This window comes from Lutra lutra, chromosome 1, assembly GCF_902655055.1.
Source record: "Lutra lutra chromosome 1, mLutLut1.2, whole genome shotgun sequence".
Lineage (NCBI taxonomy): Eukaryota > Metazoa > Chordata > Mammalia > Carnivora > Mustelidae > Lutra > Lutra lutra.
In genome coordinates, this window is record NC_062278.1 from 215,394,174 (window position 1) to 215,415,802 (window position 21,629).

The 21,629-nt window shown below is 55.8% G+C and overlaps 1 protein-coding gene, 2 long non-coding RNA genes and 1 pseudogene across 3 annotated transcripts in view; 2 read left to right on the top strand and 2 right to left on the bottom strand.

Moving 5' to 3' along the window:
* The first annotated feature begins 856 nt into the window (after positions 1-856).
* LOC125084619 (uncharacterized) lies at positions 857-16,408 on the top strand. Its single transcript, XR_007122654.1, has 3 exons — positions 857-868; positions 15,915-16,050; positions 16,273-16,408. It is a non-coding gene; the product is annotated as an uncharacterized LOC125084619 (long non-coding RNA).
* Positions 4,451-6,312, top strand: LOC125084624 (uncharacterized). Its single transcript, XR_007122656.1, has 2 exons — positions 4,451-4,617; positions 6,058-6,312. It is a non-coding gene; the product is annotated as an uncharacterized LOC125084624 (long non-coding RNA).
* The window catches only part of LDLR (low density lipoprotein receptor), a 36,363-nt gene continuing 21,664 nt past the window's right edge, over positions 6,931-21,629 (bottom strand). Inside the window, exons 8-18 of the mRNA XM_047702137.1 lie at positions 21,047-21,172; positions 19,015-19,186; positions 18,707-18,934; positions 15,598-15,716; positions 15,204-15,343; positions 13,981-14,122; positions 13,718-13,870; positions 12,663-12,818; positions 10,447-10,524; positions 9,135-9,289; positions 6,931-8,643 (exon numbers count right to left, since the gene is read on the bottom strand). Of these exons, the coding sequence (XP_047558093.1) occupies positions 8,608-8,643; positions 9,135-9,289; positions 10,447-10,524; positions 12,663-12,818; positions 13,718-13,870; positions 13,981-14,122; positions 15,204-15,343; positions 15,598-15,716; positions 18,707-18,934; positions 19,015-19,186; positions 21,047-21,172 (1,505 nt within the window). The 3' untranslated portion in view covers positions 6,931-8,607. The remainder of the gene's footprint in view (positions 8,644-9,134; positions 9,290-10,446; positions 10,525-12,662; positions 12,819-13,717; positions 13,871-13,980; positions 14,123-15,203; positions 15,344-15,597; positions 15,717-18,706; positions 18,935-19,014; positions 19,187-21,046; positions 21,173-21,629) is intronic.
* Positions 10,858-11,023, bottom strand: LOC125089294 (uncharacterized; annotated as a pseudogene).

The following is a 21,629-nucleotide window of genomic DNA, read 5'->3' on the forward strand; positions in this document are numbered from 1 at the left end:
CCCTGAGATCATGACCTGAGCTGAAAGCAAGAGTCAGATGCTTAACCAACTGAGCCACCCAGGCGCCCTTGGACTTTTTCTTTTGAAGTAGGCTCCCCACCCAGTGTAGAGCCCAATACAGGGCTTGAACTCATGACCCTGAGATCCAGATGTGAGCTGAGATCGCGTCAGACGCTCAGCAGACTGAGCCACCCAGGCGCCCCAGCACTGGACTGATTTATGAGGGGAGACTACGTAGTCTTGTGTGTGCCACTGTTTTTCGTTTTGTTTTGGGGTTTTTTGTTTTTGTTTATTTAGAATCTCTACACACTCAGCATGGGGCCTGAACTCACAACCCTGAGATCAAGTGAGACGCCTGCTCCCCTGACAGCCAGCCCCACGCTCCACAGCTCAAGTAAATCTAACTGACGCAGCATATGACCCAGGCTGACCAACGTGGCCCCGGCCCCGGCCCCCGCCCCCAGTGACCTGGGGTACCCCTGAGAATGGGAAGCTTACGGCCAGCCTGCCTGCCTGAGGGCGGAGAAGGGAAGTAGTTTTCCCTCAAACCTAGAGGCTGCCTCCTACGTATAGCCCGGTCGGGAGGGTCACACGAGCCTCTGGGTCCTCTGGTCTGGGGTTTTGTACACAGCCACATAACGGAGTTGTTTCTAGAAGGTGCCAGGTTATAGTGGTTTCTGACTGGAGAGGAGGCATTCCAGGCAGAGCAGTGAGCAGGAGGTTCCAGCGGCTTCTGAGCGCATCATGGGCACCAGGCACGGTCCACTCAGGTCAGCCTTGTGGGTTCTAGGGCAAGGAAGCCTGCCTGTCAGACTCTAGGGGGATGGACCAGTTTACTCGGTTCACAGGGATTCCCAGAACCTTCGAGGTTCTGTTTGTATGCCAAGGGCTTGGCTTTACGTGTTCGAGTAAATGGTCTCATAATTCCTCCTGAGCTGTTTTCATTGTCAAGATCGGTGGGCAGGGTCTTTTATGGCATGAAATAGGCGCAGAGCCTCCTGTTTGTACCATCAGCCTCCAAAGGGCAAAACACTTGAACTTGACCAGGGTTTTCCCACCTCAGCCCTAGGGACATCGGGCGCAGTCATTCTCTGTGGTACAGGCTGTCCTGGACTTTGCAGGACCTTGAGCAGCATTCCTGGCCCCCACCCTCTGGATGCCAGGAGCACCCCCTCAGTCGAGCACACATGAGGCAGTGCCCCCCCCCACCCCCACCTTGCAGCCTCAGCCAAGAACCAGCCAGGCGGCCACACGTGGTCGGCTGAGTAGCTGCTGTCACGCTGATGGGACTTCTGCTAACAGCTGGCCTCCACCTGCTTGATGGCAGGGGGGAAGGTGCCGGCAGTGCCCCCTGCAGGGCAGGGGTGGGGGGAGCACGTGAGAATCAGCCCAGCCCAGCTGAGAGCCCCCCCCCCCACCCCCGCAGGTGACCCTCCCATCCTTGTAGCGCTTCAAGCAAGCCTGCAGGTGCCTGGGAGAGGCAGGCAGGTGTGCGCCGCGGAGCTCGCGGCAGACCAGAGCCCGTGAGCGCCCGCGGCCCAGGCCCTAAAGCCCTCCGTGGGCCGGCTCTCCACGCTGTCGCTTTGCTTGGTTCTGGGAGGGGGCCGAGGAGGTATTGGCCGGCTTGGAGCTCAGTTTCCCCAAGAAGAAGACGGTCCCTACTGGGAGGCCGTGTGAACTCTGGCTCAGAGTGGCCGTGTGCCTCTGTCGACCCAGACAGCAACCACCCCCGGGGACTGGCCAGCGGCGTGAGCAAGCGGGTAAGGAACGTGGCCTGGCGGGCGGGTGCAGGGAGGTGCCTGAGCTCACAGGGGCTGGGAGAGGACCCGGCCCTCCGCATGCCTGGGCCCTGACTCACTGCCCGGTGCTGGCTGGGTGCCCGGGACAGCCAGCAGGCCAGCCTCAGGCCCACAGCCTCCAGGGTGCTCCCCCACCCTTAGCCCTGCGCGGCCTTCCTCAGAGAGCCGCCCCGGCAGTGGTGGTCACTGGCCCCAGGACTCTGGAGACCGGCCACGGGCCTGCTGCTGGTTTGGCCCAGCCTGGCTGAAGGAGAAGTGAGATCGGTGTCCCCATGCCCGGGAGTGGGGAGCCGGCTCACTGGCCTTGTGCCCGCAGAGCGGAGGCTTGACCCCCTTCCCCTCGTGCGCTCCCCAGCGCCTTCCCAAGCCAGGAAAGAGCGTTCATCTTACAGATGGGCCGAGGGGCACGGAATGGTCCGGTCACCTGCCCAAAGTCACAGGACAGTGACACCCCTGGAGTCTGAGCCCCCACAGTAGGGCTGAGGGGTCCGTGGAGGAGCAGCTCGGCTTTGCCGACTAGGGGCAGCCTCGGAGGTGGCAGCCCCTTTTTCAAGGTGACCCGGGGAGAAAGGCCCAGCAGTGGGGGCCCGGGCCTGTGTTGTTGGAGCGGCAAAGCTGACGTTCCGATAAAGTCATCATGGATAGTTGGCCACGAGTCAGACGTCTGAAGGCCTAGCTGACCTGGCTTGTAGTCGGTGTTTTGGGGAAAGAGCGCAGGAAATGCTGAGGGAGAGTGGAGGCCCTCACACCCGGCAGTCGTGGGGCCAGTCCTGAGCTGGCTGCCCCTGAGGGGCCCTCGGCCTCTTTCTCTAAACCCCCAGGACTTTCATTGTCCTGGGTGGCCCACCCAGTGTCCCCCACCCCTGTCCCCACGTGAGCTGTGAATAGAGCGCTTCCTAGTTCATAGATTGGGGGGGCGTGGCCGGTGGTGAGGGTGAGTGCGTGTGCCTGGGACACCGGGTTCCGGGGCTGGAATCAAACCTCCATTGTTGGATGTGGGGCCCAGGCCTGATCTCTCTGGAGTGGCTAGGGAGAGACCGGAAAGGTTGTCCTCAAGACAGGGCTTGGGTTCTTGGGGATCCCCTGTGTGTGGTCCCGGGACCTCCTGCAGGCTCCCCAACTGACTCAGTAATGTGGGCGGGGCATATCTGACCCACCGGACCACGCCCCGCATCAGGGAGCCACACTCCAGTGGAGGCCAAGACTAATGGGTTGAGAAGGAGGAAACTGAGTCACAGAGAGTACACCAGTTAATTGTGTAAGTTCTCACAGGGGATGATCAGCAGAGCCAGGGTTTGAACTGGACCCAGAGTTTGGGTACTGAACTCCCCCTTCCAGTTAGTGATAAAAGCTGTTGCTGTTCTGGGCGGGGCGGGGGCGGGGTGTGTGTGTCGGGGGGGGGGATTTCTATAGGAGGCCCTGGGGAGGAGGGGGGCATTGGAGCCCAGACCTGAGGCCCCAGGGTGCAAAAGTGTGGAGATCATGATCCAGGCAGAGGGAACAGCAAGTGCAAAGGTGGGTGTGCAGGGGTAGCAAAGCAGTGGGGGGCGGGGGATTGATCCCACAGGGTCCGGAGTAGGGAGTGGTTGCTTGATCACGCTGGGCCTGCAGTCCCCAGTAAGATCTGGAGAGGATTTCAGATTCCAGGCAGGACCAGAGTTGGGACTCGGGAAAGGGAGTCTTTAGCACAGGACACCTTGCAGTAGCCCAGCGTTTCTAGGGGGCTGGTCTTGCTGTGAACCCCCAAGCTCCCCCCTCCATCCCAGGCACAGCGTGGGAGTAGAGGCCAGGATAAGCAGAGCAGCTGGGCCTGGGAGGGTGGGGCTCCAGGAGGAGGGAGCCCCTCCACCAAGGGCAGGAAGCAAGGCTGAAACCGGAGCTTTCTGGAGTGGGAGCTGGACCAGACCCAGGAGTCCCCAGGGCTGCCCCGCCTCCAACTCCCACCCCGGCCCCCACCCCTACTCCGCTGCCCAGCTCTGCAGGGTGGCTGATGTGACCAGAGCTCACCCTCATCCTTTCCTCAGAGAATTCACTTCCTGGGGGACTGAAGGAGGCACTGACCCCCCCCCGCAGAGGGGAGGGGCTGGCAGGGGAAGCTGTGGGGGTGGGGGGTGAAGGGCAGCCCCCTGCGCTCCCCCACTCCACTCCCCTCTCCCCCTCGGACCTGGGCTCAGTCCCGCAGGCTCCAGCCTGACTCACCGCAGGCAGCTGTGGTTTGGGCTGCCAGGGGTGGGGGTGGGGGCAGCAGAGGACACAAGTTGGGGGTATCAAGCTTAGGGGAGCAACTTCCTCCCACCACCCACCCTGTCCTGGCCAGAGCTACTGAGCCCTCAGAGCAGAGGAGGACAGGACTGCCAGTCCCCCACCCTGTCCTTGAGGGTGACAGTCCCCAAGCAGCAGAATCAGCACCATCACAGTTCTCTGGTGCTGAGCCCACAGACCAGGGAGGCCGCCCTGGGGCCTTCCAATAGGAGACCCTGTTCTGAGCCCCAAGAATCTGTCCCCTCTACCCCTCGCAGCCAGTAGGGGAAGCACCCGGGTGGCAACTATCTTCCCACGCCCCAGAGCTGCGTGAGCTGAGCCCAGTGACCCAAGCCTCCCCTTTCCCATCTGTGAAATGGGCGCTGGCTACTGTCCTCTCCTCAGGGGGCCACACGGAGGAGCAGACAATTTAATGCCCGAGATGTCTTTGCTCCTATTTGTCATGAAGCTCTAAGCCCTGCGTGTCCGTGTCACATGCAGGGGGGTGCTATGGGGGCGCCGAGGAAGGATTTCAGTCATCAGTCCTTCAGCAGAAAACAGCTGAAGCCAGATACCGGTAAGAAGCTTCCATCACCTCTGGCCACCCTCATGCGTGCCCTTGGCCCAGGGACCCCCCAGTCCTGCCACCTCCCCATCACCGCATCCTCGGGCACCTCCAGGCCCCTTCTGTTTGCCAAGCCATTTACGCTCATTTGTCCCGTTTGCCACGCGGCTGAGCATGGAATCAGTCAATCAACCAATTATCGAGCGCCCGCGTGCGGGGCCGGCGGCGTCCTGTGCGGTCTGCTCAGTTTTCACCCCCAGAGGCATTTTGGAACCTTCCCAAGACAAAAGGCGGAAGGAAGGAAGGAAGTGCCACCCTGTGGACACAGAAAAGATAACAGGCTCTCAGCGCTTGGCCTTCTGCTCTGGGCATGCGCAGAGCCCCCAGCCCTGCTCTGAGCCTGGGAGGGGGATTAGCACTGGACCCAGTTTCAGTTGGGGAAAGTGAGGCTCTCGTGGGCCCGGGGTCACCCATCCCAAACTAGGTGAGCTGGCCCAGGATGTGCTCTTTCCCACCCCACTGTCGGGCACTCTGGGTCGCCCCTTCCCACCCTGTTCCTGCTCTCCCTTCCTCTGCCCTGTAAGGCAGGGGACCCCATTCCCCAGGTCCCGCTGGGTTCAGCCAACGGGGGCCGCTGGTGGGAGAGAGCGCCAGGAGGAGGGGAGACGCTGAATCTCCCTTTTTGTCTGCCATACACAGTGTCTCCTGGGAGGCTCCCACCAGCTCCCTCCCGGGGTCCAGTGACGCCAGCCCCATCCTATGCTGTTGCTTACTTCTGGCTGCCTCATTGTTCCCCAATTTGGTCTCTAAATTATCATTTAGTATTAAATTGTGTTCCAATACACATAACATCAAATTTGCCATCTTAACCATGTTTAACAATCTAATTTAAGGGCATCAAGTACAATCACATGGTTGTGGGGCCATGGCCAGAACTTCCTTCTTCCCAAATTGAATCTCTGTCCCCACTGAATGCCAACTTGCCACGCCCCTCCCCACGCCCCTCCCCCAGCCCCTGGCGCCCACCATCTCCTTCCAGTATCTATGAATCAGACTTCTTTAGGGACTCGAGTGGAATCCTGGAGTGTGAGCTGGCATGTCATGATGGTTTGGTCTTTTTTACGTAGCTTTTTTGGTCTCTTTTATGTAGTTCCCCATATTAAGTTCTTTCTATCCGTCCACCTACTGTGTCTCTGAGCGCACCCCTCCCAGGGACCCGCCTAGACTACTTGTGGTTTGATCTGCCATGCTCAGGGAAAGGGGTCTTAATGGCCAACAGGTACAGACCCCGGTAAAGCCTGGGTGCACGAAAGAACAGGGAAGCACGTGGCTGGACGCCCACAGCTCTCACCAAATGTTTCCGCTACGGAACCCGAGAATTTGCTGGAACTCATGATTATTTGGATTTGTGTTGGAAAATCTCGTTGTATATCTTACTAATTAATTCCACAGGTGTTTATCCTGTTTCATCCTTTAAGAAAACCTCATAGCAACCACTCCAGGACCCCAAACGGTCTGAAGGGAAGCTTCGATCGGAAATCATCTGTTAATTGGACCAGGTGGGAAGGTCTCAGCCCCAGGCCACTCTTCCTCCCAGTTCAGCTTCTGGATTCAGCTCAGATGTCACCTCCTTAGAGAATCCTTCCCTGGGCCCCCCCGAAAAGAGTCCTCTCCCTGCCAGTCACTTCTCTGTCCCATTGCCCTGTTTTTATAAAATTCTTCTAGAATATTCTTCTAACATTATAATCACTGTATCTATTTCCCCTTCTACAATGTCAGCTCCTTGAGGGCAGACTCTTATTCACTTCTCTGGTTTTATTATTTATTTATTTATTTTTAAAAAGATTTTATTCATTTATTTGACAGAGAGAGAGAGAGATCACAAGCAGGCAGAGAGGCAGGCAGAGATAGAGGGAGAAGCAGGGTCCCTGCTGAGCAGAGAGCCTAATGCAGGGCTTGATCCCAGAACCCTGAGACCATGACCTGAGCCGAAGGCAGAGGCTTAACCCACTGAGCCACCCTGGCACCCCTCTATGGTTTTATTCACTGCGGTATCCCACATGCCTAGACCAGGATCTGGCCCACAGCACAGGTGTCCCATAGATGCCGGTTCTGTGAAGGAGTATGCTGGAAACTTAGCAAAACCCCAAGTCAGGGAAGCACCCCACAGCCTGTAGCCCATCCTGAGCTCTGAGAAAATGTTCTCTTTTCCAGATCCATCTTCTGGGGGGGGGGGGGAATCCCGCCATGCACAGGAGGAGCGCAGCCATGCACAGGAGGAGCCCAGACACCAGAGGAAGAAAACGGTCCAGGTTTTGCCAGCGGTTCATTTAAGAAATTTAATCGATCACAGTAAGACATTCGGGCTATAAAAACATTCTATACAGTGGTTTAAAAAGCGATACCCACCCCCCAAAAGCAACCCACCATATATACAACACAGACACGATTCTCCTGAAGAGCTTTGCGCTAATCTTTGTACAAAAAGAGGCGTCTCAGAGACGACTTCCCCCCAAGGCAGAGCCCCCGGAGGGGTCAGCGTTGCAGCAACCAGGGTTTGCAAAAATAAATAGATCTTTGTTTCATATATAGAAGTGATACACGTTTAACAAATATACAAAGTGCAAACATAACAAAAAAGCCCCCGTGATCTGTACGAGGGATTATTTACATGCTTCGGCAGGAGAAAAGGCTTCACAGTTTCCTAGAGGGTAGAGCACAGTGTCAGGCGGTCATGCGGTGAGCGACAGGCAGGCCCCGGACGAGGCCAGGCAGGAAGCCACAGGAGGCTGCGTCTTCTGTCTTTGGTCGGAAAGGCGACACGGATGAGAGCATGGGAAAGACATTTTGTTTAAGAAGTCCCGTGAGCAGACCAAGCCCAGGGGGGTGTCTTACAGGGCTAAAACGCCATGCACGTGTTGGACAGGCACCCATCGACAAGCATCTTGTTGGGGGAAATGAATGGCTTGGGGCGTCTGCACAGAAGCAGAAACACTAGCGGGACAGTGAAGATGGCAGCTTTGAGGTGCTCGGCGGGGAGAGGCCCCGAGATCACGCATGTTTGTCCATGCGGGCCCAGAGCCCATCCCAACCGGAACAGAAACCAGTGCAAAACAGTAACAATGTCAACGTTACATAAGTTGCAGCCCTGAACTAAAAAAAAAAAAAGTGCTCAAGGGATCTGGAAGGGTCTGGCGCAGGCGCGGGGGCTGTGGTCCAGGCCACCACACCTGGACCACAGGACGCTCTTAAGAGACTGGAGGCCGCTGTCTGCACGCATCAGCTAACTGGGCATCTCAGGCACTTAATCCATATTAAGGGCAACCGGTAACCTGGGGACGGTGGAGGTTTTGGTGAATGAACCCGACTCACTTGGCCCCACCCCCGGGATGCTGGATTTGGCCAGGTCAAGACCAATGCTAGAGTCAAGGGAGGGCACAGACCTCGCTTGAAAAACCCGAGTTTGATCCGGACCTGAGGTGCAGGAAAGCAACAGTGAGCGCTGGCTGTCCAGCAAGGCAGAGGTGAGCACGGTTACTCCTGAGTTTGGGGGGCTCGGGCTGGGGTGGGGACGGGGCGGGGTAGAGCAGCCACCCAGGACCTCGCAGGTAGGGTAGGGTCTGCTCTCCAGTTCCCAGCCCCTTGCCTTCTCTGTCCCTCTGGCAGTCCCTGGAGAGGGCAGAGACGCCCCCCTCCAGCTCATTCGGCCTTCTCTTCTCCACTAGTCATAAAGAAAAAAAATTCCAACCTCAACCCGTCGCACGGGCGCCGTTGGAAGCCCGTCTGCCTACCCGACGAATAAATATATAGAACAAAGCTCTGGCAGGACAGGCCCAGCGGCTGTAGGCGCTGCTTTGGGTTCGCTGCTTTCTTTGCGTGAAACGGGAGGGCGTCAAGGTCTCAGGAAGGGTTTGGGGCAGGTCAAGGGTCTGGGGAGAAAGTGTTCTTCCTGCCCGTGACCAGCAGCAGGTTCCGGGGAAGGACGGGCCTGGAAGCAGCAGCTCACGCCGCCTCGTCCTCCAGGCTGACCATCTGTCTCTGTCACGAAAGAGAAACGCCGGAAGCGATCAGGCCAACGTTCAGTAAACATGGCCAGAGGCCACCTACGCCTCCCGGCCCCCCAGCTCCCCTCATTGCTGGCTGGGACCAGCACAGCGGCCTCTGTCCTGGTCCCCAGCTCCCGACCTTGGCTCCAGTCTTTTTCCCCCAACAGCCACCTGAGGGCGCCTGTGAGCCCCAAGTCAGGCCAAGCCCCGAACTCTCCAGGGCTCCCATCTTGTGAGAGCATAAGCCAGAATCCTCTTCCAGCGGCCTCATCCCATCCTGTCCTGTCCCTTCCCTTGGCTTCCCCCCCGCCCCGCCCCGACACTCCCTTCCCCCAATTCTCAGTTCCAGCCACACCAGCCTCGGGGAAGCCTGCCCCAGCCCCCACTGGCTTGCTTCCCCCGCTTTTCTTGATGCTGTCCACCCCTCACCCCAGAAGGGCTCTGGAGGGTCCCCCAGCCTCTGGGTGGGGGCGGGGCGCTCACCGAAGGGTAGGTGTAGCCGTCCGGGCTGCAGATGTGGACCTCATCCTCTGTGGTCTTCTGGTACACGGGGTTGTCGAAGTTGATGCTGTTGATGCTCCGCAGCCGCCAGTTCTTCCAGAGGAGGAAGGTCCCGAAGCACAGGAGGGTGAGCAGGACTGCAGGGGGAGGGGGTCTGATCAGGGGGCGCCCCGGAGCGCGCCCAGCCCCCTGCACTCCCACCCAGGGACACCGCCAGCAGACTCTGGGCCTTCTGACGTATAGAGGGTTTTTTTGGTCCAAATTCGAAGCCACTAGGAAGAAAACCTCCCTGTGTGCATAATAAATCTCTAACTCGAGGCCCACTGCGACTGCCTCGGCCCAGAAATGCCCCACGGTGGTTCATGTTCCCAGGTTTCCTCTGAGTCACCGCATGGGGGGCCTCCCCTCTTCCAGAAATGGGACTGCATTCGATCCCCGGGAGCCAAAACTCCTTTCTTCCGTCCAGATGCTCTTTGCCTCATTTCTAGTGGGCCCCGTAGTGGCGTGCCCAGACCAGGGGACAGCCAAGGGCTCAGCCAGCCCAGGTTTGTAAAAAAATCCCGGCCTGGGTGGTTCAGTCAGTTAAACGTCTGCCTTGGGCTCAGGTCATGATCTTGGGGCTCCCCAAGTTGGGCTCCCTGCTCCGTGGGGAGTCTGCTTCTCCCTCTGCTCCTTCTCTCTTGCTCTCTCGCAAATAAATAAAATCTTATAAATAAATTAAGAAAAAAGTTCTCGCCAAGGCCCAGAGGGTGGGAGAGACTCCGGCTCCGTTGGGAGGACAGGTGGTGGATGCCACCCTCATCAGCCAGCCCGGGGGTGAGGGTCCCACTGCCACGTCAGTCCCCTCCCAGCCAGATGACATATAGGTCTCTGTGACTGGGCTGGCTGGGGAAGGGACACCTCGAGAGGGAGGAGTAATGGATGTGACTCAAAGAGGGGTGACTGATAGGGGTGCGGTGGGGGGTATAACTCCCTGAACTCCCCCTGCAGGAGAACCGTTCAGCAGGAGGCGTCCCTCGGGCAGCAGGGGCCTTCCCTGCAGCAACCTCGGGGCCCGGCCCAGGCTGATTCGTCAGCTCTGAGCAGGTAGGGGGCTTCGTCCTCAACCAGGGGCGGCCTCAGGACCCAGAAGCGGGCCGGCACACAGTAGGCACTCAACTGTATTTGCTGAGTGAATGACGCTGGAAAAGGGTTACCCCCTAGCCTGGGAGAAAAGGTGGGCTGGCCCAGGCGGTCATAGCGTAGGGGGCCAGGCCGGGGATGGGATGTGGGTGGGCCTGGCCGGTGGGCTTACCGATGGGGAGGATGATGTACAGCGCCCCCACGCTCCTGGGCCTCTCCTCGTCTCCTCTGCTGGCCGCGTCGCCCAGGGCTGCATGGGACAAAGGACAAAACAAGGCTAAGCTCCACTGTGAGCCCCCCGCCCCCAGAAACACAGCAGGTGTCTGACAACCGACACACACAGGGAAACACACACAGGGAAACACCTGATGCTTCCTGGTGTCCTTAAAGGTTCAAGGGAGGGGCACCTGGGTGGTGTAGTTGGTTAAGCGTCGGACGCTTGATTTTGGCTCAGGTCCTGATCTCGGGGTCATGAGGTCAAGCCCCAGGTTAGGCTGTGCAGGGAGTCTGGCTGGGATTCTCTCCCTCTGCCTTTGCCCTGCTTGTGTTCGCTCGCTCACTCTCTCTCTCTCTCTCTCTCTCAAATAAATCTTAAAAAAAGTTTGAAGGAACTTGGAGCCTCTCCCAGGTTTGAGGGGTACCACGCTGGGCCTTACGCATTAGCAGGCCGTGTTATGGGACTCGGAGCAGATTTAAACTGATAAGAACAGATACTACACTTGATCTTAGCCAAAAGGCCGAGAAGCGATTCGGAGCAGATTTAAGAGTGTTCCTTAGCCCAGCGTTCCGAGGCGCCGGGGAGGAAGCCCCCGGTCTTTGAGACAAAAGCGTGCAGGTGCATCCCCAGCCGCTGGTGAGGTCACGGGTGGGCCCGTTCACCCTGCTGGTGCATTTGATGGAAACGAGACAGGTCTGGGTGGGACAGGAGCCTCCCGACTCCGTAATGTTCAGCGACTCCAGGACATGGACTGCACCCAGGTGCCACAGTCCTGTGGCAGCTGTCCCCAGGTCAGAAAACCGGGGGGACCCCGTCACAGAAGCACACATGTGCACCTGAGCCCTAGGAGGACCCCACGCAAACCAAAGTTTATGAGCCGTACCTGGACCACATGCACACAGGTGAGCAGTGACTGATGTCATTGGTTATACTCCAGCCCACCTGGGTTTGAATTCTGCCCGTTGGTGTGTGTGGGTGTGTGTAGAGAGATTACACTGACTTTTCCTACATTTGCACATATTTAAGGAAACTTAAAAATAATTTAAGGGGGCAGCAGCAAGGTCCTTGAGAAGTTTTTCCCTTACAAGGGCTCCTTTGCCCAAAGCGAGAAGCCCTGGGTGGGCCCATCTGGAAAATGGCTTTTTCAAGCAATGCCCACCCCCAAACCCAGCAAACCGGTTCCCTGGCCTCCCTCAACCACAGAAGTTCCTGCTTTGCCTTGTTTATGGTTGGACATAGGTCTCACCTACTCTGAGGGGGCGGGAAAAAAATGCCTGAAAGCCGCTGATATGCCCTTTTTTGGCGCGGGGCGCGGGGGGGGGGGGGGGGGGGGCGCTAGAAAAATCTTTGAGCTCTGTTTTTCTGGCCACTCAAATTCCAGGGCAGGCGCCCTCTGGTGGGCAAAGCGACGAATGGCGGGTCTTCCTTGAGCACTGAGAGTCAGGCATTAGCCACAGGCACAAAACTTAAAGCCTGCCCCGCCCCGCCCCCTTGTCAAAAAAAACTTAGTAACTGAGTAATATTTTAATGTGCTATTTTTAAGAAATAAAAATGAAGGCCAATACCGCAGAATAAAGCGTTAGATTTTTAGGAAGACAGGCTCCGTCCGACTCTACACTTGCTGGACCCTGCCTCACTGGGACCCTGGCTCTGATCAAACTCTCTTTACAAGACCAGGTGTTAGGCCCACGGTCCATAGTTTGGTGGTTTGATTTTTGAAAAAATAATGCAGTGAAATACGATTTAAGTGCTGGGTTTTTGGTGTCCCCTTTGATGCTGCCCTGAGCAGCGTCTCACCCGCCTCACCCCAGCCCTGGCCCTGCTGGGAAGACACCTAAAAGCAGGTCATCGAATGAGCCTTGATAACATTTCAGGCTCCCAGGCCTCTGCTTGGGGAGGACTCTGGAATAAGCCGCCCCGCACTCCAGCCCTCCCCAGGCCTGGGGCCACGTAATCCCCACTACCACCCGGAGGTGGCCGGGCATGGTTATCAGTCCCATTTTATAGGTAGGGAAATGGAGGCTTCTGAGATGCACAGGCCATGTCAGAAAGAGTACCGGCGCCAGGACTACACCCGCTTGATCCCTTCCCCAAGATTCTCTTGGCCTCTGATGGGGCCTGTCGAGATGCTCAAGCTATAAACCAGGGCCCAGGATAGCCCCTGCTTTTACCGTGGTGGGATATTGTCACCATCTCAGCCGTGGTGAACTCAGGGCTGGCCACGGACTGCGGGTTGGTTGTGTGCTTTGGCTCCACGGTTGTGGAACGGACCGTCGGCCTGACCGTGACCGTGGAGGTGCCCTGTGTGGTCGCTCCAGGCTCAGGCCCTAAAAGAAGAAACATTTCCTGAGTGTCCCGCTGCTCGTGACAATGGTAAGTAGCATATGCCACCGGCCACATTTGTGTTATTTCTTTAACTGAGAACAGGGGCACCAGGGTGGCTCAATCGGTTAAGTGTCTGCCTTGGGCTCAGGTCATGATCTTTGTGTCCTGGGATCAAATCCTGCATCAGGCTCTCTGCTCAGTGGGGAGTCTGCTCCTCCCTCTCCTTTTGCCCCTCCCCTGCTAATAAATAAAATCTTTTAAAAAAATGACTGAAGGGGCGCCTGGGTGGCTCAGTGGGTTAAGCCTCTGCCTTCGGCTCAGGTCATGATCTCAGGGTCCTGGGATCGAGCCCCGCATCGGGCTCTCTGCTCAGCAGGGAGCCTGCTTCCTCCTCTCTCTCTCTGCCTGCCTCTCTGCCTGCTTGTGATCTCTCTGTCAAATAAATAAATAAAATCTAAAAATAAATAAATAAATAAATAAATAAATAAATGACTGAAAACAACTGAAAAACACGAACGTCTACGTTATTATCTGTTGTAGTTCCAAAGGGAGATTCCCAGTGACAGATACATTGGCCCCAAACTGAGACTTTCGCTAAGGATGAGAAAAACTGAAAAAGGGGTCATCTCCGCACTTGATGCCCGTGTCTAAAATCAGTCACCTCCCAAGGGGGCCAGGAGAAAGTGAACCAGACATCGAAGGTGAACAGCGTCTGTCCAAATGCCTGGCACAGAGCTCATTGTTCCGCATGACAAAGGCAAACTATAGTCACCCCCTACAATGGCCTCCTGGTGCCTCAGTCTCCCATTTGACAGATGAGCAAAGAGAACAGGAAGGGCAAGTTGCAGGACTAAGCCACAAGGGTGGCAGGCCGCATGCCCAGGCAGGCTGGTGCCCCCACCTGTGAGGCAGCTCCTCATGTCCTTGGCCAGCAGCATGCCATCAGGGCAGGCACAGGTGAACTTGGGCGAGTGGGGGTTGATCTGCGGGGCCGGGAGACACAGGTATTGGCAGCCACCGTTGCGAAGGGCGGTCCTCTCACACCAGTTCACCCCTGATGGAGAAGACCCAGGGAGTTAGGGGAAGAACAAGAACAGAAAATTCTAGAAAATTCTAGAACACCGGCAGGGAGGTGGAGGGAGGAGGCAGTCACCCCATCTTTACCTTTTGGCTGTGTGAGGTTGTGAAAAAGGACAATGTCCTCCGGAGACAACAGGTTTTCTGCCACCAAATTAACGTCTGAGCCTGTGAGGCGGTTGGCACTGAAAATGGCTTCGTTGATGATGTCCGTCCAAAATATTTTATCCTATATGGAAATTAAAGAGGACAACAAATCCCATTAATCAAGGGCTACAGGATACCTGAATTTCTGGGAGGAAGCGGTACTGGGTGGTACGAGCCTCATTTTTCCTCATTATTAAAAAATTTTTAATTGTGTAAAATATACAGAACCTAAAATCAGCCAGTTTAATCCTTTTTAAATGTGTTCTGTAGCATTAGGTACATTCACGTTGGTGTGCAACCATCACCACCATCCATGTCTAGAACCTTCCATCTCCCCAAACTGAGACTCTGTCCTTAGGAAACACTGACTTCCCACCCCAGCCCAGCTGTGACTCCCACCATCTACTTCCTGTCTCTGTGGATGGGGCTCCTGTAGGGACCTCACAGAAGTGGCAACAGAGTTTCTGTCCTCTTGTGTCTGGCTAAGTTCCCTCCAGGTCCCTCCACGTTGCAGTGCGTGTTAGAAGTTGCTCCCTGTTCTGAATCACATTCCTGAATCACATTCCACTGTACAGATACTCATGTTTTTAGCCCTTCCTCTCTGACGGACACCCAGCTTGCTTCCATCTCTTGGAGACTGCGGCTCACGCTGTTTGAACACGGGTGCACGAATATAACAACGTTTCCTTAGAGCAGTTTTCCCACTGTGGTTGGCCCCTTTTTTCTCTCTCCCGGTCCCAGCAGTAACTGCCCCTCCAAGTGCAACAACCAGAAAGTTTCTAGAAAGTACCAAATGTCCCCTGGGCCCCAAGATGGCCTCCAAGCAAGAGCTGTTGCTTTAAGACTCTTTGGGTGAGGAGGGTGCTCGGCTGGGTCAGTTGGGGGAAGCTGAGACTCTAGATGTCAGAGTCGTAAGTCTGAGCCCCATGTTGGGGGTAAAGTTTACTTAAAAAAACAACAACAAAAACACCTCTTTTAAGGAGAAGAAAATGGAAATAACTTCCATCTTCTAAATTGGTCCTGGCTTGAATGAGCCAAACAGTGTGGGCTGACCCGTTAGCACAAGCACTTAGGCCTTGCGCATGAGCTGCGCTCAGTACCCAGCACTTGGATGTGAATTCCCTCAGGTCCCGAAGCAGCAGCCCCTGGCTCCCAGCCCCCACCTCGAAGATGGCCAAGGAGAAGGGGTGTGCCAGCTTTTTCTTGTCCTCCAAAACGGTCTTCCGGTTCCTGCCGTTGACGTCAATGCTGGAGATGGAGTGGAGCTTGGAGTCAACCCAGTAGAGGCGGCCACCAGAAAGATCTAGAACCCACAGGTGGACAAGGAAGAGATCACATGCCGATGCCAGAGGGGCCTGGGCCCATCAGAGATGTACCCCCAAAACCAGCCCCAAAACATACTTCCCTGTGTGAGCCCAAACCTCACACAGGCGTAGTTTAACAGCAGGTTGTAAAACACTCAGGAAGCTGCACATGCTTTCTCTGGGACCTCCTGGCCACTCCCTCCCCTCCTCCAGACAGTGCCCGACCCCAGGGACCCATGTCCCAAGGACATACCCAGGGTGATGCCATTGGGCCACTGGATGTCTTCCGTCACGAGCGAGTACACGTCGACACCATTCAGACCCCCCTTCTTGATCTCGGCAGGGGTTCCCCAATCCGTCCAGTACATGAAGCTGGCGGGAGAACAGTAAGAAAGCAGAAGGTCAGTGGGGGAGGGGCCCGTCTGGCCCGAACAGCAGCTTCCAGCCGAAGCAGCCAGGCCAGGAACTGTGGAGAACCACCCCCAACCACCACACCAAAGAGACCTCGCATTGGTTTCTTCTGCTACTCTCGTGCTTGCAACCTGGTGAGACCTGGCAGGATTTTTCGAGAACAAAGGGAGATTTTGATTCCACTGTCTGGATGGGGGCTCTTCGTGGGCACCCTCGACAGTGCTTTCTGGAGGCTTTTACACATTTTTTATTTTATAAGGGTTTTTTGGGTTTTTTTCTTGTTTATTTTAAAAAGGTTTCTTGGGGCGCCTGGGTGGCTCAGTGGGTTAAGCCGCTGCCTTCGGCTCAGGTCATGATCTCAGGGTCCTGGGATCGAGTCCCGCATCGGGCTCTTTGCTCGGCAGGGAGCCTGCTTCCCTCTCTCCCTCTCTGCCTGCCTCTTTGTCTACTTGTGATCTCTGTCAAATAAATAAATAAAATCTTTAAAAAATAAAAATAAAATAAAAAAAATAAAAAGGTTTCTTTGTGGTAAAATATACATAGAAGTTACCATCTCAACCATTGTTAAGTGTCCAGTTTGGTGACTAAGTACACCTATCCTGTCACGCAACCATCACCACCATCCATCCCCAGAATGTTTCTGTCAGCCCAGCCTGGAATTCTGCCTCCATGAAATACCAAGTCCGCATTCACCTCCTCTGACCCCGGCTCCCACCACTCTGCTCTGTCTCCACCAACAGGACTCCTCTAGGACCTCATGCGAGTGCGATCACAGAGCATCTGTCCTTCTGTGCCAGGCTTCCTGCATTTCACACAATGGCCTCAAGGCTCATCCGTGGTGTGGCGGGTGTCAGCATGTCCTTCCTTTTGAAGGCTGAGTACAGTTCTGCTTTGTGGATGGACCACGTGTGGCTTATTCCGCAGCCACGGAGGGACACTCGGCCGCACCCCGGCTGCTGGGAACGCAGGGCCCGCAAACCCCGGCTCCCATCCCTGTGTTCCCTGCTCTGGCGTCTATACTTAGAAGTGGATCTCCGACGGCTTTTAAGGCCTCTGAAGAGAGGCTCACAAGCAGCCACACACAAATACACTGAAAGACGCCCTCCCCATGGTGATGGGCAAAGATGGAAAACCTGCCGTTGACCGTGAGCGAGACAGGTGCTCGAGTGTGCTAACGGAGGCTCGGCTTTGTAATGCAGGTTTTCAACAGCAATTTGGTGCTCTACCCATACACATACCCTCGGACCAGCTTCTAGAATATAGTCCAACTTCTAGAATGAGGGATCTAGGATCACCAGTCCTACAGATGAACTGCAAGTCTTGTCTTCAAAGATATTCAATTTGCAGCATCTTTGTGGGAGGCAGGAGGGAAAAAACTAAATTTCCATGTGCCGGGTACAAAGTAAATCACGACTTATCTAGTCAACAGGGAATGAGCCCCATAGTCCAAACGCCAGAGCCAAGTGGAGAACAGAGTTCAAGAGGGCAATCCTATGCTACTACCAGGAGGGAGAAGAAACACAACAGTAGCACACACACACACACACACACACACACAGACACACACACACACCATGACTTGTATCTAAGGGGTTACTTCCGGGAGCCTCTCTCTTTCCTAGCAGCTGGCGGACTAAATTCATTCAACCGAGTGACCCTCTACAAAATGAGAACGTTTGCGGTCACCGAGGCCTGCCTTCAATGCGGGGCCTGTCCCAGGTGAGTCATGCTCTTCTCGAAAGATCCCTTTCAGTGCACCTGGGTGGCTCAGTTGGTTAAGCAACTGTCTTCAGTTCAGGTCATGCCCTGGGTCGAGGGATCACACAGCAGAGAGACTGCTTCTCCCTCTGCCTCTGCCTTTCCCCTCCTCTCATGCTCTCAATTTCTCTCTCAAATAAATAAAATATTAAAAAAAAAAAGAAAGTTCCCTTTCCTTCTGAGGATTGCCACCATGACAGGCTGCCCGTCCCGAAGTGGTCACCGTCCCTCCAGAATTGTGAAATTCCGCGGGCAAATAGGTGTGACAGGTTTGGGACATGGGGCAGGGAGATGCCTTCTGTCAGGGGACACAGGTCCCTGTGGGCCCCGGAGCTGCTGAGTCAATCTCGGACCCTGCAAACACCCTCCTGGCGACCTTTCCTCCCTGGGGCGTCCTCCCTGAAACTACCTTTGGATCTGAGTGTTTTTTTTTTTAACCTTTCTCCAATCCTTTCCTGGTACAGGGTACTCTGCCACAAAATACTAAATCAGAATTTAAATAAGTATTAATTTCCACGACCAATTTAAACCCATATTCTTTTTCTTTCTTTTTTTTTTAGATTTTATTTATTTATCTGTCAGAGAGAGAAAGGAGAGAGAGTGATCACAGGCAGACAGAATGGCAGGCAGAGGCAGAGGGAGAAGCAGGCTCCCTGATGAGCATGGGACTCGATCCCAGGACGCTGGGATCATGACCTGAGCCGAAGGCAGCTGCGTAACCAACTGAGCCACCCAGGCGTCCCTTAAACCCATATTCTAATTTCTGGTTTTGTTTGTTTGTTTGTCAGTAGACAAACACCCAGCACAGAGCTCAACACAGGGCTTGAACTCGTGACCTTGGGCTCAGGACCTGAGCGGAGACCAAGAATCAGACACAACCGGCCGAGCCAGCCAGGCGCCTCTCTGATTTTGGGCTCTTATCCTGAGTGCACTTTCCAGGGTCCACGTCCATCTCAGTAGCAATCAAGAGGAACCAAGCTCTGGCTCCCACAGGGCGACGGGGGGAAGGTCCACCCTTCTGGGTCCTACTCGTTCCTCACAGCAAGGGCCTCGGTGGCTAGGGACAGCCCCGCGCCCAGGGAGGCCAGTCCGGCTCAGGCACATGCCTTCCCCCAGGCGGGGTCCTAGCCAGCTATGGAACCCCGCCTCTGCTCTCCGTTCCCTCCGTACCCCACAGCTGCGGCAATACCCACCCGTGCGCGGGGTCCACCACGATGGCGCGCGGCTTGGAGCCTTTCTCCTTGAAGAGTGTCTTTCTCTTCACACCCTTGGTGTCAGCCACGGAGACGGTGCCCAGGATGGAGTCTGTCCAGTATATGTTGCTGTGGACCCAGTCCACAGCCAGCCCGTCGGGGGCCTGGACGCCCTCGCTGATGATGGTGTCATAGGTGGAAAAGCTGGGGGCTCTGTCGATCTGGGTGCTGGCGGGGAGGGGGGAGAACGTCAGTGCGAGGGCCCTATTTCACCCGGGGTTGGGGCTGGGGGCGGCTCCGAGGCTCACCTGTAGATCTTCCTCTGGGACAGGTCAGACCAGTAAATTCTGTTGCTGGCCACCTCTGTGTCCAAGGCCACAACGTTCTTCAGGTTCGGGATGAGGCTGGTGTATTCGCTGCGGTCCAGGGTCATCTTCCTCACCTCGTGGCGGTTGGTGAAGAAGAGGTAGGCGATGTCACCTGGAGATGAGGGAAGGATGCTCAGGGCAGCAGAAGGGACTCCCGACTTTTGCCTGTCAACCTCTGGGGTCCGGCTGAGCCAGAGGAGACTCTCAGGATGGGCTGGGAAATGCCTTGCGGGCGGATGAGCCGTGTGGTTCTGGTGCTCAGACGTCCTGGGCCTTGCAGAGACCAAAGGGACAGCCCGTCCCAGAGCCGGCCGTCTCCTCTTGCCTGCTAACTGACCCTGGTGCTTCCCCGGGGGGCCCCCTGGCTGCCGTGCTACCCCTCTTCTTAGGAACCGTAACAACCAATCTTCTCGATGGTGATCATCTCCTACTGGGTTGGCCCCACCATACTTATATGGTAATAAAACCTACATGAATAATAAAACCTGGGGATGCCTGGGGGGCTCAGTCAGTTAAGCATCTGCCTTCAGCTCAGGTCATGATCCCAGGGTCCTGGGATCGAGTCCCACATCAGGCTCTCTGCTCAGCAGAGAGCCTGCTTCCCCCTCTCCCTCTACCAGCCTCTCTGCCTACTTGTGATCTCTTTCTCTCTGTCAAATAAATAAATAAAATCTTTAAAAAAAAACAAACAAACATACATATGAGGGGACTGACGCTCAGAGAGGGGAAGGGACAAGCCCAAGTTCACACCAGCTGGTCAGTGGCAGAGCTGGGATTCAAATCCAGGCTGCCCAGACTCTGGGGGGCTGTGTTGTAACCATGACACCAATATTCACCGACAGGCTAACGGTGTGTACAACTGACCTCACACAGAACAGCCCTTCCCATGATACCACTCATACTCCTGGGAAGGCGTCTGTGTAGACACCTGCCCAGACAGATCAGAGCAAAAGTGAAACCTCAAACCCTGGGGGGTTCGTGAACTCAGTCCCTGGTTTTCCCCAGAACCAGGAAACACATGGCGGTGTGACAGAGTGCGGCCATGGAACCATTACAAAAGGGACGACAACGGGGAGGAAGTCTTCAAAGCTCAAGCAGACCCTTGAGGAAACGGAAGGCAATCTAAAATATTTCCGCAAACTCGTCCCTCCTTGGAGTCACACTGGAGGGTGGAACAGGACGCAAAGCAAAGGGAGTTTATCCATAGGTCAACTCCCCGAGGACGGCTGTGCCTCCAAACACACGGGCTCTTTTCACCTTGGGGTTTCTGAGAATCAGTGCCTGGTCACAGTGCTCATCTCAACTTTAGGTAGAAAAGAAACCCGGGGCACCTGGGTGGCTCAGTGGCTTAAGCCTCTGCCTTCGGCTAGGTCATGATCTCAGGGTCCTGGGATGGAGCCCTGCATCGGGAGCCCTGTATGTGGGGGGGGGGTCCTCTGCTGAGCGGGGAGCCTGCTTCCCCCTCTCTCTCTGCCTGCCTCTCTGCCTACTTGTGATCTCTCTCTCTGTCCAATAAATAAATAAGATCTTTAAAAAAAAAAAAGAAAAAGAAAAGAAACCCAACTATTCCTGCGTTTGGTTTCCTCCGGAGTGACTGATTATACCTTGGGCTCTCTGAAGTCAATCTGCTTTTTGGGTACAGGTTCCTCTACGTGAGTAAGAACAGCTGGTGGGGGGATGGTTCTTCAGGCCTCGGCTTTTCCTGTCCTCTGAAGCCATGTGGGAGGCTGGGGGCTGCAAACTAGATCTCCTGCCATTGACCTGTGTCCACAGGAAAGCAGGACACGCCGAGGCAGGCTCCTGGCAAGTTCCCGACAGCGCTGCTCAACCAGCTGCCAGAGGTCTTGGGAGGACACAGTTGGCCCCAGCCCTCACCCAGCGGGCTTTGGAGTTGGTGCAAAGTTCCTGTGATGAAACTCCCCAGGGCATCAGCTCTTGGGACAGGCCCCCGAAGGCCCCGCCCCACACTCACCCACAGCCTTGCAGGCCTTGGTGTGCGGGTCCAGCTGGAAGCCCTTCTCACAGTCGCACTTGTAGCTGCCCTCGAGGTTCACGCACAGCTGGCTGCACACATCGGGGTCCTGACACTCGTCGATATCTGCAAGTCAGGACACACGAAGGCATTTGGGGCTTCCTCCCCATGGGGTGCTGATGGAGTGATGGAGCCATGCCTCCCGACGGCAAATGGGGACAGCCCAGGCCCTTTGGGGATGACCCCTAGAGCCATGGTCTTGGTGACCAGCAGGTTCAGAAATAAAAACTCAGAAACAGCCAAGCATTGTCTCCAACAATGACCTCGAGCTCACCGTTCCCCCCAGGGGAGCAGCCCCCAGGGAGAAGCTGCATCAGCCGTCAACAGAGATGACTTTCTTAATTATTCATCCCCAAAGGCAAGAACCCCGTGCCCCTCCAGAGCCAAGCCTGCAGGGATGTCCTGGGCATCTGGCATTTCATTAAATCCTCCTAACAGGCCCACGAGGTCAGCACTGCTGTCATGCCCACTGAACAGGTGGGGAAACAGGCACTGAGGGTTTGGCCACCCCATGAGGAGAAAG